The sequence below is a fragment of the Salvelinus alpinus genome, chromosome 24 (genome assembly GCF_045679555.1).
Source record: "Salvelinus alpinus chromosome 24, SLU_Salpinus.1, whole genome shotgun sequence".
NCBI lineage: Eukaryota > Metazoa > Chordata > Actinopteri > Salmoniformes > Salmonidae > Salvelinus > Salvelinus alpinus.
The window spans coordinates 27,087,415-27,104,705 of record NC_092109.1 but is presented as its reverse complement, the minus strand read 5'-3'; the positions used below and the strand labels follow the sequence as shown (position 1 = coordinate 27,104,705).

General features: G+C 41.4%; 1 protein-coding gene across 2 annotated transcripts; it reads left to right on the top strand.

The window, feature by feature from the left end:
* The first annotated feature begins 3,523 nt into the window (after positions 1-3,523).
* On the top strand, positions 3,524-16,923 carry ponzr10 (plac8 onzin related protein 10). 2 transcript variants are annotated; one of them, XM_071364212.1, is made up of 3 exons: positions 3,524-3,632; positions 3,771-3,958; positions 16,132-16,923. In XM_071364212.1, the coding sequence occupies exons 1-3, from the start codon at positions 3,536-3,538 to the stop codon at positions 16,576-16,578; spliced, it is 732 nt and encodes a 243-aa protein (XP_071220313.1). In that variant the 5' UTR covers positions 3,524-3,535; the 3' UTR covers positions 16,579-16,923. The 2 variants fall into 2 exon arrangements, with proteins under 2 accessions (XP_071220313.1, XP_071220314.1); XM_071364213.1 differs by lacking the exon at positions 16,132-16,923 and adding an exon at positions 4,105-5,236.
* Positions 16,924-17,291: the final 368 nt, after the last annotated feature.

Here is a 17,291-nt window from a genome sequence, read left to right as displayed (position 1 = left end):
GAACATTTGTGTTTCCTGTTTGATAATTTTGAATGACGATAAAACATTGTAACATTTTTATGGGAGAGATGTGACGTAAGTCGGCACAAACACCTTACGTTTATGACAACCTTATGTAGGCATTATGACAGAACATTCAATAAAGTTTTACCAAATGTACTGTTACAGTGATGATTTTTAATCTGCCATCCAGACATTTAGGATAGCTGATAACCTACAGGTGGCTTACAACAGCTGACATCCCTATGAAAACAACTGTAGCAGCCCTGGCCCCTCAGATGAATGGTACATAGACATAGTGTGAATGCTGCTAGAGTCAGGGCGTACTGTATAAATCTGCAATTGGCTAAGTCTGCTGTCAATCTCCACCACCACAATGCCATCTGAGTTTATCCCAGTGCAACCTGATCCAAAAGATTAATTAATAATAACTTAATTTGTTAAGCTCTTTCATACATTATGCTCAAATCACCAACCTAAAGCCACTTGTAACACTTTCTCTTTACTGTAAAAAAATCCCTCAACCAACATGCATTCAGGTTTTGCAGGTTTTGTGTGCGTTTTCTATCAGGTAGCCTGCATACCTGCAGACATTCCAGACATGGTTATTGTGTTTCGTGATTAAGTACAGGTCATTCTCTCACAGCACTCAAGAAGGGTGAACAGGTAAGATATGCTATATAGATCCATGCCTAATGTTTTTTTAATAATAAAAATCTATTAGTAATAGACGATAGATGTTGATAATAGTGGAAAATAGTGTGAAAAAAGAGTGTAGTTATTTTACAGAACAGATGGTCATATCTTTACAGGGTTACAGGTTACAAAATGATTAAATTGTCTTTTTCCCTCATCAATCTACACACAATACCCCATAATGACAACGCAAAAACAGGTTTTTAGACATTTGTGCAATAATAAAAATAAAAAACATTTACATAAGTATTCAGATGCTTTACTCATTACTTTGTTGAAGCACCTTTGGCAGCAATGAAATCCTCGAGACTTCTTGGGTATGGCGTTACAAGGTTGGCACACCTGTACTTGGGTAGTTTCTCACATTCTTCCCTGCAAATCCTCTCAAGTTCTGTCAGGTTGGAAGGGGAGCGTCGCTGCACAGCTATTTTCAGGTCTCTCCAGAGATGTTCGATCGGGTTCAAGTCCGGGCTCTGGCTGGGCCACTCAAGGACATTCAGAAACTTGTCCCGAAGCCACTCCTGCGTTGTTTTGGCTGTGTGCTTATGGTCATTGTCCTGATGGAAGGTAAACCTTCGGCCCAGTCTGAGGTCCTGAGCGCTCTGGAGCAGGGTTTTCTCAAGGATCTCTCTGTACTTTGCTCTGTTCATCTTTCCCTCGATCCTGACAAGTCCCTGCCGCTGAAAAACATCCCCGCAGCATGATGCTGCCACCACCATGCTTCACCGTAGTGATGGTGCTAGGTTTCCTCCAGACATGACGCTTGGCATTCAGGCCAAAGAGTTCAATCTTGGTTTCATCAAACCAGAGAATCTTGTTTCTCATGGTCTGAGAGTCCTTTAGGTGCCTTTTGGGAAACTCCAAGCGGGCTGTCATGTGCCTTTTACGGAGGAGTGGCTTCGTCTGGTCACTCTACCATAAAGGCCTGATTGGTGGAGTGCTGCAGAGATGGTTGTCCTTCTGGAAGGTTCTCCCATCTCCACAGAGGAACTCTAGAGCTCTGTCACAGTGGCCTTGGTCAGGTAGGTTCTTGGTCACCTACCTGACCAAGGCCCTTCTCCCCCGATTGCTCAGTTTGGCCGGGCAGCCAGCTCTAAGCAGAGTCTTGGTGGTTCCAAACTTCTAACATTTAAGAATGATGGAGGTCCTTGTGTTCCTGGCGACCTTCAATGCTGCAGAAATGTTTCCATATCCATCTCCAGATCTGTGCCTCGACATAATCTTGTCTTGGAGCTCTACGGACAATTCCTTCCACCTCATGGCTTGGTTTTTACTCTGACATGCACTGTCAAGTGTGGGACCTTATATAGACAGGTGTGTGCTTTTCCAAATCATGTCCTATCAATTGAATTTAACACAGGTGGACTCCAATGAAATTGTAGGAACATTTCAATGATGATCTTTGGAAACAGGATGCACCTGAGCTCAATTTCGAGTCTCATAGCAAAGGGTATGTATACTTATGTAAATAAGATATATTTTTTAATATATATTTTTTTATTTGCAAAAAATTCTAAAACCCTGTTTTCGCTTTGTCATAAATGGGGTATTGTGTGTAGGTTGAGGATTTGTATTTTCATGTAATCAATTTTAGAATAAGGGTGTAACGTAACAAAATGTGGAAAAAGGGAAGGGGTCTGAATACTTTCCGAATGCACTGTGTGTATTAATTTGTGGATGTCCATCACTCTTTTCGTTTGATATGTTATGAATTACAATTCGTATAATATGTTACGAATTTAAATTAGTACATGTTATGAATTTGCTAAAGTACAATATGCTATGAACTTGCAAAACGTATGATCTATTACGAATTCCAATTTGTTGTGGCTAACATTAGCAAGGTAGCTAGGTGGCTAACACTGACGTTAGCTAGCTCTAGGGGTTAGTGTTAGCTAAAAGGGTTAAGTAGTTGCTAAGTAACTAAAAAGTAGTAAGTAGTTGCAAAGTTGCTAATTAGCTAAAATGCTAAAGTTGTCCATGACGAGATTCAAACACACAACCTTTGGGTTGCCAGATGTTCTCATTATTTGATCAACCAAACAATTGTTGTCTTGAAGGTTGCCTTAAGTCACCTTCAATCTTGTGTAACCATACCAAATGTAACACATCATACTAATGAGTGTTCCGGATTTACATTAACTATGTTATGTCTAGTCTATGAGACCAATCTGCGAACTAGTTCCACAGCCGTTTTGATTTGTGTAAACTTATTAAATAGTAAAGTTTGCCTTTGCAAAACAAATATTTGAGTTGATCACACAAGTTCAGTTTCCTGAGACCCGCAACTTAAAATACTGTGTTGGCTGAAGATAGATGTTTTTTCATTAACATATTTCCCAGTGTGCCATTCAGAAAATACTTGTCAAGGACTTTTTTACAATTAAAATATATATTTCAGAGGTTATAATATGATGTGTTTAACCAGATACTGCAAAACATGTGGATTTGTTTTCATTATTAGTGAGATTGGTTAGTCAAGATAGATTTGAAAGAACCCACTTTCTGGTCCAAAAATTGGACCATGCCTGAAACTAAAAAGACAACCCTAAATATTTCCCAACTTGTCTCAACTAAAAATGTGAATTGCATGCAACACTTTTCCCAAAAAGTTGGTGAAGTCAAAAAAGTTGTGGAACTCGTTTCCAAATATTTTTTTGTGGGGCCACCTTGAATGTTTTTATTGTGTAACCAACAACTAGTCATCAACTTGATTCCAGGCGTGTTGTTCAGCTAGATCTTAGAAGCATACTGCTGATTAATTTTCTCCCACAAACAAACTGCAATTGTGAGTGCTACGTCTTCCTTTTCATTGTGTCTGCAGGCAGGTCTGATCACCATGGCAGCTAACATGACAGTCCATCAGCAGGTGGCAGCACCTGCTATGAAAGGCTGGAAGACAGGCCTCTTTGACTCCTTTCAGGACATGAGTATCTGTGAGTATCCATGGGACATCATATCCCATCTGATCCTAAGCTCAAGATATTCTGTCTTAAAATATTGCCACCACCTATAAGAGTTGTCTTGTTGTTGCTCTCTCTGTTGATGAGACGTGTCTGTTTGTGTGTGTGCAGGTTGCAATGAATTCTGGTGCTGTCCTTGCTTAGCCTGCTCCACCACAGGAGAGTTTGGAGAGAGTACCTATCTGCCCTTAATGGACATCATAGGCCCTGCTTTCATGGCTGCTATTGGGGTGCCCGTCATTGTGCCACCCGCAAGTCTGTCCATGCGGGTTGCTGTACGCCACAAATATGGCATTCAGGTGTGATGTTTCCCATTACATATAGACATCACATAAATGTTGATGTTGCAGATACATATGTTGTGAAAAGGGTATTATGTGTGTTCTGTTTACTTGTGTGTGTGTGTGTGATAGTGTTAAACAAGTGTGTCTGTGTGGGTCCACAGGGAAGCCTCTTTGAGGACATCCTGGTGTCCTGCTTCTGTGCCTGTTGCTCATGGTGTCAGATGGCCAGGGAGATCAAAGAACACAAGAAGGGCTGTACTTTCACAACCACCCAGCCTGTGTCCATCCAAGTGCAGCCTCCTACCATGACCACTTCAAATGTGTCTTACATGACCAACCAACAGGGCTACGTCATAACCGGCCCACAGCCCCCCAACCAACAGAGCTACGTCATAACCGGCCCACAGTCCCCCAACCAACAGAGCTACGTCATGACCGGCCCACAGCCCCCCAACCAACAGAGCTACGTCATAACCGGCCCACAGTCCCCCATCCAACAGAGCTACATCATGACCGGCCCACAGTCCCCCAACCAACAGAGCTACGCCCACAGTCCCCCATCCAACAGAGCTACATCATGACCCCCACAGTCCCCCCCAACAGAGCTACGTCATGAGCGGCCCACAGTCCCCCAACCAACAGGGCTACGTCATAACCGGCCCACAGTCCCCCATCCAACAGAGCTACATCATGACCGGCCCACAGTCCTCCAGCATGGCTGAGATGCCCCCTGATATGATGGGAGGGCCCCCTGAGATGGCCGGAGGGGTCATATGAAGATGGCATCTGACCAACATGCCATTGCAGGCCATTCACAAATGACGACTTCTGATCCACCTGCCTATAATCCTGCTTTCATGATACTCCCTGACATGTCTAACCGTATGGTGAACACCACTGTCTCCACCCAACCATCCAAATGCTGAGCTCTGCTGCTTCATCTAATCACTTTCTGATAGCTGACTTTGCTGTAATGTTCACAGTCAATGAATGAATTAGATTGATGAAAATGTGTTTTTATATGATTTATAGTCTGAGGATTATTTGACGGTAATGTCCACTGGTCATTGTCTTGACATGTAATGAAGTCATTTATATTGAGTTTCTCTTCTATTGGACTGTTACTTATTTTATAATCAAGCATCTTGGTCTAATAGAAAATACTGCCTACAGGAGAATCAATTTACATGAAAAAGTTGTCAATGAGAAACATGTTTAAATAAGGCAGGAATTGTTAAGCACTTTGCAAAACCTCAAGTGCAAGTGTTGGTTCATTAAAGTTTTTAAAAAAAATGTGTGTGTGGGGGGTGTCTCGGTTAAGAGGGGGATTAGTTAAGATACTCATTGAACACCACGACGACCAGATGCTCTTTGACTATGAGAGAAAGCGTAGTAGGATGAAGAGAGAGCAGCTGGAGTAGCAGTTCTATGGGTTGATCCATGTCTCTGTCATGGCTAAAAAGTCAAGGGACTGAAGGGCAACAGGCTGAGATGAACTCTGCATTCTTGATTGCAGATCGGTAGTTCCAAACGGGGCCAGAGACCCGGAATTCCACATGGCTTGTGCTCGCTGGGTACACTAAATTAGAAGGATTGCAACCAAGGGGTGGGGAGTATCTGTAAAGCCTACAGGGAGAGGAGCGAACAGGTATAGAAAACACACACAGTTGCCAAAGCTACAAAAGAGAAAATTAGATAATCAGAAAACTAGGTAAGATACGCAAGTGAGAGTGGTGTTGAGCCTTTCTCAAAGAACTCGGCAGAACAACTCGGCAGGACCGTCTTTGTTTTGGAGATGGTCTTAGTTCTGCAGGTGAGACTGCCACTGACGCTTACATCTACCACTGAGAAACCAGGTACCAATACAGCCACTGATTACCAAAACAAGTCACAAATTGCCCTGCCCCTTAATGCTGGTTGATGTGTCAACAATCATCAACAAGTTAGGAGCAGTCTACAGTTAACACACGAAGTAGGCTACTGGGAAGATAGGCAGCACTTAAAGTACACTGAATAAAGCTATAAATACAACATGGAACAATTTCAAAGATTTCACTGAGTTACATGTCTTATAAGGAAATCAGTCAATTGAAATGAATTCATTAGGCACTAATCTATTGGATTTCACATTACTGGGAATATAGTCATAGTTTGACCACCATTTGCCACATGCACTGCGACACATCTCCTTCGCATAGAGTTTATCAGGCTGTTGATTGTGGTCTGTGGAATGTTGTCCCACTCCTCTTCAATGGCTGTGTGAAGTTTCTTGATATTGGTGGGAACTGGAAAACGCTGTAGTACACATTGATCCTGAGCATCGCAAACATGTTCAACGGGTGACGTGTCTGGTGAATATGAAGGTCATTGAAGAACTGGGACATTTTCAGCTTTCAGGAATTGTGTACAGATCCTTGTGACATGGGGCTGTGCATTATCATGCTGAAACATTAGGTGATGGCGGCGGATGAATGGCACGACAATGGGCCTCAGAATCTCGTCATGCCATCTCTGTGCATTCAAATATCCTTCGATAAAATGCAATTGTATTCATTGTCCGTAGCTTATGCCTGCCCATACCATAACTCCACCGACACCATTGGGCACTCTGTTCACAACATTGACATCAGCCAACCGCTCGCCCACACAAGACCATACACCCTGTCTGCCATCTGCCCTGTACAGTTGAACTTCGAGATTCATCTGTGAAGAGCACACTTCTCCAGCGTGCCAGTGGCCAATGAAGGTTAGCATTTGCCCCCTGAAGTCGGTTACAACGCCGAACTGCAGTCAGGTTAAAAGCCTAGTGAGGACGACGAGCACGCATATGAGCTTCCCCGAGACGGTTTCTGACAGTTTGTGCAGAAATTCTTCAGTTGTGCAAACCTACAGTTTCATCAGCTCTCCGGGTTGCATGTCTCAGACGATCCAGCAGGTGAAAAAGCCGGATGTGGAGGTCCTGGGCTGGCGTGGTTACACGTGGTCTGCGGTTGTGAAGACGGTTGGACGTACTGCCAAATTCTCTAAAACGATGTTGTAGAGAAATGAACATTCAATGCTCTGGCAACAGCTCTGGTGGACATCCCTGCGGTCAGCATGCCAATTGCACGGCCCCTCAAAATGTGAGCCATCTGTGGCTTTGTGTTGTGTGACAAAACTGCATATTTTAGAGTGACCTTTTATTATCCCCAGATTCTTGATATGCCACATCTGTCAGGCAAAGGAGAAATGCTCATTAACAGGGATGTAAACAAATGTGTGCACAACATTTGAGTGAAATAAGCTCTTTGTGCATATGAAACACGTCTTTTTTTTCGGCTCATGAAACAAGGGACCAACACTTAACAAGAAGTTTGAGTTACAGCGGTGTTAAAAACTTAAGTAATACTTTAAAGTATTTTTACTTAAGTCATTTTCTGGGGTATCTGTACTTTACTTTGCTATTTATCTTCGACAACTTTTATTTTCTTTAGGAATGTAGTAAAATAATGTACTTTTTACTCCATACATTTTCCCCTGACACCCAAAAGTACTCGTTACATTTTCATTGTTTAGCAGGACAGGAAAATTGTCCTAAATCACGTACTTATCAAGAGAACATCCCTGGTCATCCCTACTGCCTCTGATCTGGCAGACTCACTGAAAACACATGCTTCATTTGTAAATTATGTCTGAGTGTTGGAGTGTGCCCCTGGCAAGAAAATGGTGTTGTTTGGTTTGCTTTATGTAAGGAATTTGAAATGATTTATACTTTTACTTGTTATACGTAAGTATATTGTAGCAATTACATTTTCATTTGACACTTAAGAATATTTAAAACCAAATACTTTTAGACTTTTACTCAAGTCGAATGTAACTGGGTGACTTTCATTTTTATTTGAGTCATTTTCTATAAAGATATCTTTACTTTTACTCAAGTATGACAAATTGTACTTTTTCCCCACTGCACACTAGGATGATTTTCTGCCATGTTAGGGTATTTCCTTCTGATCTCCAAAATGTAAGTTTGTTTTTATATGGACACAACATCCTTTTAACTCATTTTGGAATGATGAGGCACTTTGACCTAAGGACCTCAGCTATAAAGAGAAGATATTGAGAGATACATTTTAATAGACTATACAATTTACATAGTTTGATTGAGGCCAGTGAGGAATAAATATTAGCCACTACAAGTTCTATTCTGTGACCATGATTGCATAACACCTTAGAAGGAAAATGTTTCCCCATGTTTGATACATTAATGTTTCTTACCACTGCCATGGAGTTAGTGTTCATTTTGAATGGTTATGTCATATGTTCGTCACTGTTACTCAACCCTCTCATTTGCATACTATGTTCATGCATGAAAGGATCAAATAGAAATTGAAGATGTCGTCTTGGCCCTGTTTCCTTGTTTTGGCCTTGATAAAACTGATCATTTCTGTGTTTCCTGTTTGATCATTTGAATGATGATAAGACATCATGCATCGTAACATATTTATGGGAGAGGTGTGACGTAAGTCGGAACAAACACCTGATGTTTATGACAAACTTATTTAGGTCCCATGTAGCTAAGTTGGTAGAGCATGGCACTTGCAATGCCAGGGTTGTAGGTTTAATTCCTGCGGGGAACCAGTATGAACAAAAGTGAAAATGTATGCATTCTCTACTGGATAAGAGCGTCTGCAAAACAACTAAAATGTAATGTAGGTGTTACGACAGAACATTCAATAAAGTATTTCCAGATGATATATTACAGTGATGATTTTCTTCATGGGGAATTACTTTAGTCTGGCATCCAGACATGCAGGATAGCTGATAACCTACAGGTGGCCTACTACAGCTGACATCACTATGAAAACAACTGTAGCAGCCCAATGACGAGAGCAGCACAATGCACCTCAGATGAATGGCACATGGACATAGTGTGAATGCTGCTAGAGTGGTTAGGGTGTACTGTATAATTCTGCCATTGGCTAAATCTGCTGTCAATCTCCACCACCACAATGCCATCTCAATCAACCTACATTTGAGTTGATCCCAGTGCAACCTGATCTGAAAGATGAATTCATAATAACTTGATTTGTAAAGCTCTTTCAAACATTATGCTCAAAGCAAAGTAAAATGTTCTGTTTCCTGGAAAAAAATCCATCAACCAATGTGCATTCAGGTTTTGCAGGTTTTGTGTGTCTATGAAAGTGGAACTGACAGCGCTTTAACTACTTTGCAAATATGAAACAAACAGACAATCATAATATCAGTGAAAAATAACAAATTCCCAGTTTATGCGTGAGATGTTTTAAAAACAGGTAATTTTTTACTCAAAATTCCATGACGTGCGGTAAGATATTGTTGGCAGAATAGACGGATGCAGTTCAATGCATGATTAATATAATTCACCAATACATTTCCTGGTTGTTTCTTGGTAGGTTGTTAATTAATAGCTGGCACAGTACATTGTTTGCTGCCTCCACCCATTCAGGATGCACTGTATCAGTTTCAATGGTTCAAAATTAAAATGTAACTAATGTCTGGTCCTTGGTAGCTCAGTTGGTAGAGCATGGTATGTGTATAGCCAGGGCAGTGGGTTCGATTCCTGCAACCATCCGTATGTAAAATGTATGCATGCATGAGTAAGGTGTTTTGGATAAAAGTGTCTAAATGGCTTATTTATATATATATATATACATATATATATACAGTGGGGCAAAAAAGTATTTAGTCAGCCACCAATTGTGCAAGTTCTCCCACTTAAAAAGATGAGAGAGGCCTGTAATTTTCATCATCGGTACACTTCAACTATGACAGACAAAATGAGAAAAAAAAATCCAGAAAACCACATTGTAGGATTTTTAATAAGTATTTGGTCACCTACAAACAAGCAAGATTTCTGGCTCTCACAGACCTGTAACTTCTTCTTTAAGAGGCTCCTCTGTCCTCCACTCGTTACCTGTATTAATGGCACCTGTTTGAACTTGTTATCAGTATAAAAGACACCTGTCCTCAACCTCAAACAGTCACACTCCAAACTCCACTATGGCCAAGACCAAAGAGCTGTCAAAGGACACAAGAAACAAAATTGTAGACCTGCACCAGGCTGGGAAGACTGAATCTGCAATAGGTAAGCAGCTTGGTTTGAAGAAATCAACTGTGGGAGCAATTATTAGGAAATGGAAGACATACAAGACCACTGATAATCTCCCTCGATCTGGGGCTCCACGCAAGATCTCACCCCGTGGGGTCAAAATGATCACAAGAACGGTGAGCAAAAATCCCAGAACCACACGGGGGGACCTAGTGAATGACCTGCAGAGGGCTGGGACCAAAGTAACAAAGCCTACCATCAGTAACACACTACGCCGCCAGGGACTCAAATCCTGCAGTGCCAGACGTGTCCCCCTGCTTAAACCAGTACATGTCCAGGCCCGTCTGAAGTTTGCTAGAGAGCATTTGGATGATCCAGAAGAAGATTGGGAGAATGTCATATGGTCAGATGAAACCAAAATAGAACTTTTTGGTAAAAACTCAACTCGTTGTGTTTGGAGGACAAAGAATGCTGAGTTGCATCCAAAGAACACCATACCTACTGTGAAGCATGGGGGTGGAAACATCATGCTTTGGGGCTGTTTTTCTGCAAAGGGACCAGGACGACTGATCCGTGTAAAGGACAGAATGAATGGGGCCATGTATCGTGAGATTTTGAGTGAAAACCTCCTTCCATCAGCAAGGGCATTGAAGATGAAACGTGGCTGGGTCTTTCAGCATGACAATGATCCCAAACACACCGCCCGGGCAACGAAGGAGTGGCTTCGTAAGAAGCATTTCAAGGTCCTGGAGTGGCCTAACCAGTCTCCAGATCTCAACCCCATAGAAAATCTTTGGAGGGAGTTGAAAGTCCGTGTTGCCCAGCAACAGCCCCAAAACATCACTGCTCTAGAGGAGATCTGCATGGAGGAATGGGCCAAAATACCAGCAACAGTGTGTGAAAACCTTGTGAAGACTTACAGAAAACGTTTGACCTCTGTCATTGCCAACAAAGGGTATATAACAAAGTATTGAGATAAACTTTTGTTATTGACCAAATACTTATTTTCCACCATAATTTGCAAATAAATTCATAAAAAATCCTACAATGTGATTTTCTGGATTTTTTTTTCTCATTTTGTCTGTCATAGTTGAAGTGTACCGATGATGAAAATTACAGGCCTCTCTCATCTTTTTAAGTGGGAGAACTTGCACAATTGGTGGCTGACTAAATACTTTTTTGCCCCACTGTACATGCAGGGAATGTCAATACAATCAAACTAGGAAGGGCAATGATCACAAGTCAGTCATAATGTGGCTAATAAGTTAGCAAACATACAGTTGAAGTGGAAGTTTACATACACCTTAGCCAAATACATTGAAACTTAGTTTTTCACAATTCCTGACATTTAATCCTAGTAAAAATTCCCTGTCTTAGGTCAGTTAGGATCACCACTTTATTTTAAGAATGTGAAATGTCAGAATAATAGTTAAGAGAATGATTTATTTCAGCTTTTATTTCTTTCATCACATTCCTAGTGGGTCAGAAGTTTACATACACTCAATTAGTATTTGGTAGCATTGCCTTTAAATTGTTTAACTTGGGTCAAACGTTTTGGGTAGCCTTCCACAAGCTTCCCACAATAAGTTGGGTGACTTTTGGCCAATTCCTCCTAACAGAGCTGGTGTAACTGAGTCAGGTTTGTAGGCCTCCTTGCTCGCACACGTTTTTCAGTTTTGCCCACAAATCTTCTATAGGATTGACGTCAGGGCTTTGTGATGGCCACTCCAATTCCTTGACTTTGTTGTCCTTAAGCCATTTTGCCACAACTTTAGAAGTATGCTTGGGGTCATTGTCCATTTGGAAGACCCATGTGCGACCAACCTTTAACTTCCTGACTGATGTCTTGAGTTGTTGCTTCAATATATCCACGTAATTTTCCTACCTCCTGATGGCATCTATTTTGTGAAGTGCACCAGTCCCTCCTGCAGCAAAGCACCCCCACAACATGATGCTGCCACCCCCGTGCTTCACGGTTGGGATGGTGTTATTCGCCTTGCAAGCATCCCCCTTTTTACTCCAAACATAACGATGGTCATTATGGCCAAACAGTTCTATTTTTGTTCCATCAGACCAGAGGACATTTCTCCAAAATCTACAATCTTTGTCTCCATGTGCAGTTGCAAACCATAGTCTGGCTATTTTATGGCGGTTTTGGAGCAGAGGCTTCCTCCTGCTGAGCGGCCTTTCAGGTTATGTCGATATAGGACTCGTTTTACTGTGGATATATATACTTTTGTACCTGTTTCCTTTCCTATATATACTTTTGTACCTGTTCATCTCTAGGAGACAGAATGTGTCTCCTTCCTGAGCGGTATGACGGCTGCGTGGTCCCATGTTGTGTAATACATGTATCACTAGCCACTTTAAACTATGCCACTTTATGTTTACATACCCTACATTACTCATCTCATATGTATATACTGTACTCTATACCATCTACTGCATCTTGCCTATGCCGTTCTGTACCATCACTCATTCATATATCTTTATGTACATATTCTTTATCCCTTTACACTTGTGTGTATAAGGTAGTACTTGTGGAATTGTTAGGTTAGATTACTTGTTGGTTATTACTGCATTGTCGGAACTAGAAGCACAAGCATTTCGCTACACTCGCATTAACATCTGCTAACCATGTGTATGTGACAAATAAATTTGATTTGATTTTGTTTGATTTGATTTGATTTCTACTTGCGTACTATTGTTTGTACAGATGAACATGGTACCTTCAGGCATTTGGAAATTGCTCCCAAGGATGAACCAGACTTGTGGAGGTCTACAATTTTCTTTCTGAGGTCTTGGCTGATTTTCCCATGATGTCAACAAAGAGGAACTGTGTTTGAAGGTAGGCCTTGAAATACATCCACAGGTACACCTCCAATTGACTCAAAAAATGTAAATTAGCCTAACAGAAGCTCCTAAATCCATGACCTAATTTTCTGGAATTTTCCAAGATGTTTAAAGGCACTGTCAACTTAATGTATGTAAACTTCTGACCCACTGGAATTGTGATACAGTGAATTATAAGTGAAATAATCTGTCTGTAAACAATTGTTGGAAAAATTACTTGTGTCATGCACAAAGTAGATGTCCTAACTGACTTGCCGAAACTATAGTTTGTTAACAAGAAATTTGTGGAGTGGTTGAAAAACAAGTTTTAATGACTCCAACCTAAGTGTGTAAACTATCGTATGTCAAACAAGGCTTGCAAGCTGAAAAGGACACACCAGTGAATATAAATGAGTCATCGACTATATGAAATTACAGCCTTGTGCGCTTGCATCGGTGAATTTAGCTTCAATTGCTGCTTTTATGTGTCCCATTTACAGCGCACAGGGGAGTGAAAGGGTACAGACACATGCCATAGTCTTAGCTAGGCTACTAAAATGTAGCAGCTAAAACCTGCAACAAAACATGCAAAGTAGAAATATGGACGTGTACTCCGAGCATGCGCTGACCAACTGGCAAGTGCTTCACTGACATTTTCAACCTGTCCCTGACTGAGTTTATAATAACAACATGTTCCAAGCAGACCACCATAGTCCCTGTGACCAAGATCACTAAGGTAACCTGCCTAAATGACAACCAACCCATAGCACTCACGTCTGTAGCCATGAAGTGCTTTGAAAGGCTGGTCATGGCTCACATCAACACCATCATCCCAGAAACCCTAGACCCACTTCAATGTGCATACCGACCCAACAGATCCATAGATTATGCAATCTCTATTGCACTCCACACTACTCTTTCACACCTGGACAAAAGGAACACCTACGTGAGAATGCTATTCATTGACTACAGCTCAGCATTGAACACCATAGTGACCTCAAAGCTCACCACTAAGATAAGGACCCTGTGATTAAACACTTCCCTCTGCAACTGGATCCTGGACTTCCTGACGGGCCGTCCCCCAGGTGGTGAGGGTAGGTAACAACACATCTGCCACGCTGATCCTCAACATGGGTGCCACTCAGGGGTGCGTGCTCACTCCCCTCCTCATGACTGCATGGCCAGGTTGAGAGCTTTAAGTTCCTTGGTGTCCACATCACCAACAAACTAACATGGTCCAGTCACACCAAGACAGTCGTTAAGAGGGCACGACTACTCCTATTCCCCCTCAGGAGACTGTACAGATTTGGCATGGGTCCTCAGATCCTCAAAAGGTTTGACTGCTGCACCATCGAGAGCATCCTGACTGGTTCCATCACTGCCTGGTATGGCAACTGTTCAGCCTCCGACCTCAAGGCACTACAGAGGGTAATGCATACAGCCCAGTATGTCACTGGGGCAAACCTACCTGCCACCCAGGACCTCTATACCAGGCAGTGTCAGAGGAAGGCCCTAAAAATTGGCAAAGACTCCAGCTACTCTAGTCATAGACTCTTCTCTCTGCTACCGCATGGCAAGCAGTACCGGAGTGCCAAGTCTAGGTCCAAAAAACATCTTAACAGCTTCTACCCCCAAGCCATAAGACTCCTGAACAGCTAGTCAAATGGCTACACAGATTATTTGCATTGTCCCCCCCTACCTACATATACATATTACCTCAATTACCTCGACTAACCTGTACCCCCGCACATTGACTCTGTGTCAGTACATTTAGCATATATTTTAGTTGTTAATCAAATGTATTTGGCGTCGATCAAATGGGTGGGCAGGCAGGCAAGATCCCATTCAGATTACAAAACATGGGTTGGGACAAGCAGGCATTGGCAGGCAAGCTGAAGAAGGACGAGCAGGATACTATTCCCCATCGTTTCAGTGCCATTTTGATGACCAACTAGCTTTAAATGTTTGAGAGGGTTTATCTAATATTCCCTCATTAGATTCTCTCGCTCTGGCTAATATTAATTTTTGATCTTGTTGATGTGCATACACAACTGAGGGAGAGATAGCCTACCTTTTCATGGTTGTTTGATCAATAGAACTGTGAAGTTCAAAAATGTAAGAGGACTTCTGTGGTATTTACTTATTTGCAGAAATCCATTCATGTGTATTTTGTGGCTTTTGGCAAATGTGGTTCTAATGATCTAAAGTGGCGCTGTTGATACTGACTGTAAACACACAGTCGAAAGGGAATTATGGCAAGCCTGTGTGGCAAATGGCTTATTTACATATAGGCCTACTGTAGCTCTGATTGGCTATGGCGCACCGGTCTGCGTAGACTCCGGTCTTGGACAAGACAGATATATTAACAAAAGGTATCACATTCTTCCTGGGGGTGTAAATTAACAGATTTTAATAAGAGTTAATGTTGCTAAAACGCTGTCAGTTTCACTTTAAGTAGCCTGCATACCTGCAGACATTTACTTGCTATATTGTATTTACCTCGCCACCATGGCCTTTTTTTGCCTTTACCTCCCTTCTCACCTCATTTGCTCACATTGTATATAGACTTGTTTTTCTACTGTATTATTGACTGTATGTTTGTTTTACTCCATGTTTAACTCTGTGTTGTTGTGTGTTGAACTGCTTTGCTTTATCTTGGCCAGGTCGCAATTGTAAATGAGAACTTGCCTACCTGGTTAAATAAGGGTGAAATAAAAAAATATATATATTAAAAAATTCTCCAGTTACTCAACTAGTCTAAAGAAGGACAGTTTTATTGCTTCTTTAATCAGAACAACAGTTTTCAGCTATGCTAACATTTTTACATTTTACATTTAAGTCATTTAGCAGACGCTCTTATCCAGAGCGACTTACAAATTGGACATAATAATTATTAACATAATTAACATAATTGCAAAATAGTTTTCTAATGATCAATTAGCCTTTTAAAATGATAAACTTGGATTAGCTAAGACAATGTGCCATTGGAACACAGGAGTGATGGTTGCTGATAATGGGCCTCTGTACGCCTATGTAAATATTCCATTAAAAATCAGCTGTTTATAGCTACAACAGCCATAATACAATGTTGTATTTCTGATCAATTTTAAGTTATTTTAATGGACCAAAAAATTGCTTAATGGACAAAAAAATTGCTTTTCTTTTAAAAACAAAGAAATTTCTAAGTGAACCCAAGCATTTTATGTTGTGATAGGGGTATTATGTGTGTTCTGTTAACTTGCGTGTGTGTGTTATAGTGTTAAACAAATGTGTCTGTATGGGTCCACAGCGAAGCCTCTGTGAGGATATCATGGTGTCCTGCTGCTGTGTCTGGTGCTCATGGTGTCAGATGGCCAGGGAGATCAAAGACCACAAGAAGGGCTGCACTTTCACAACCACCCAGCCTGTGGCCATCCAAGTGCAGCCTCCAACCATGACCAACTCAAACGTGTCCTACACAACCAATCAACAGAGCTACACCATGACCAGCCCACAGTCCCCCAACCAACAGGGCTACATCATAACCGGCCCACAGTCCCCCAGCATGGTTGAGATGCACCCTTGTATGATGGCAGGGCCCCCTGGCATTGCCGGAGGGGCTCAAATTAAGATGGCATCTGACCAACATGCCATGGCAGGCCCTCCTAATGCCTATAACCCTGGTTTCATGATGCCCCGTGATATGTCTAACCATATGGTGAACACCACTGTCTCCACCCAACTATTCAAATGCTGATCTCTGCTACTTCATCTAATCACTTTCTGATAGCTGACCTTGGTGTAATGTTCACAGTCAGTGAATTAATTTGATTTATGAAAATGTGTTTTTATATGGTTTAAAGTCTGAGGTTTATGTGATGGTAATGTCCACTGCTCATTGTCTTGACATGTAATAAAGTCCAAAACATCCCGTGAATTTGCACAGAGCCACGTCAAATCACAGAAATACTCATAATAAACATTAATAAAAGATACAAGTGTTATTCACAGATTTAAAGATATACTTCTCCTTAATGCAACCGCTGTGTCAGATTTCAAAAAAACTTTACGGAAAAAAGCAAATGGCGCTCAGACGACATATCAACCCAAAGAGGTATCCGCCATGTTGGAGTCAACATAAGTCAGAAATAGCATTATAAATATTTACTTACCTTTGATGATCTTCGTCAGAATGCACTCCCAGGAATCCCAGTTCCACAATAAATGTTTGATTTGTTCCATAAAGTCCATAATTTATGTTCAAATTCCTCCTTGTTGTTCGCGCGTTCAGTACACAATCTAAACTCACGACGCGTGGGCAGGTCCAGGCAAAAGTTCAGATGAAGTCATATTACAGTCCGTAGAAACATGTCAAACGAAGTATAGAATCAATCTTTAGGATGTTTTTAACATAAATCTTCAATAATGTTCCAACCGGAGAATTCCTTTGTCTGTAGAAAAGCAATTGGA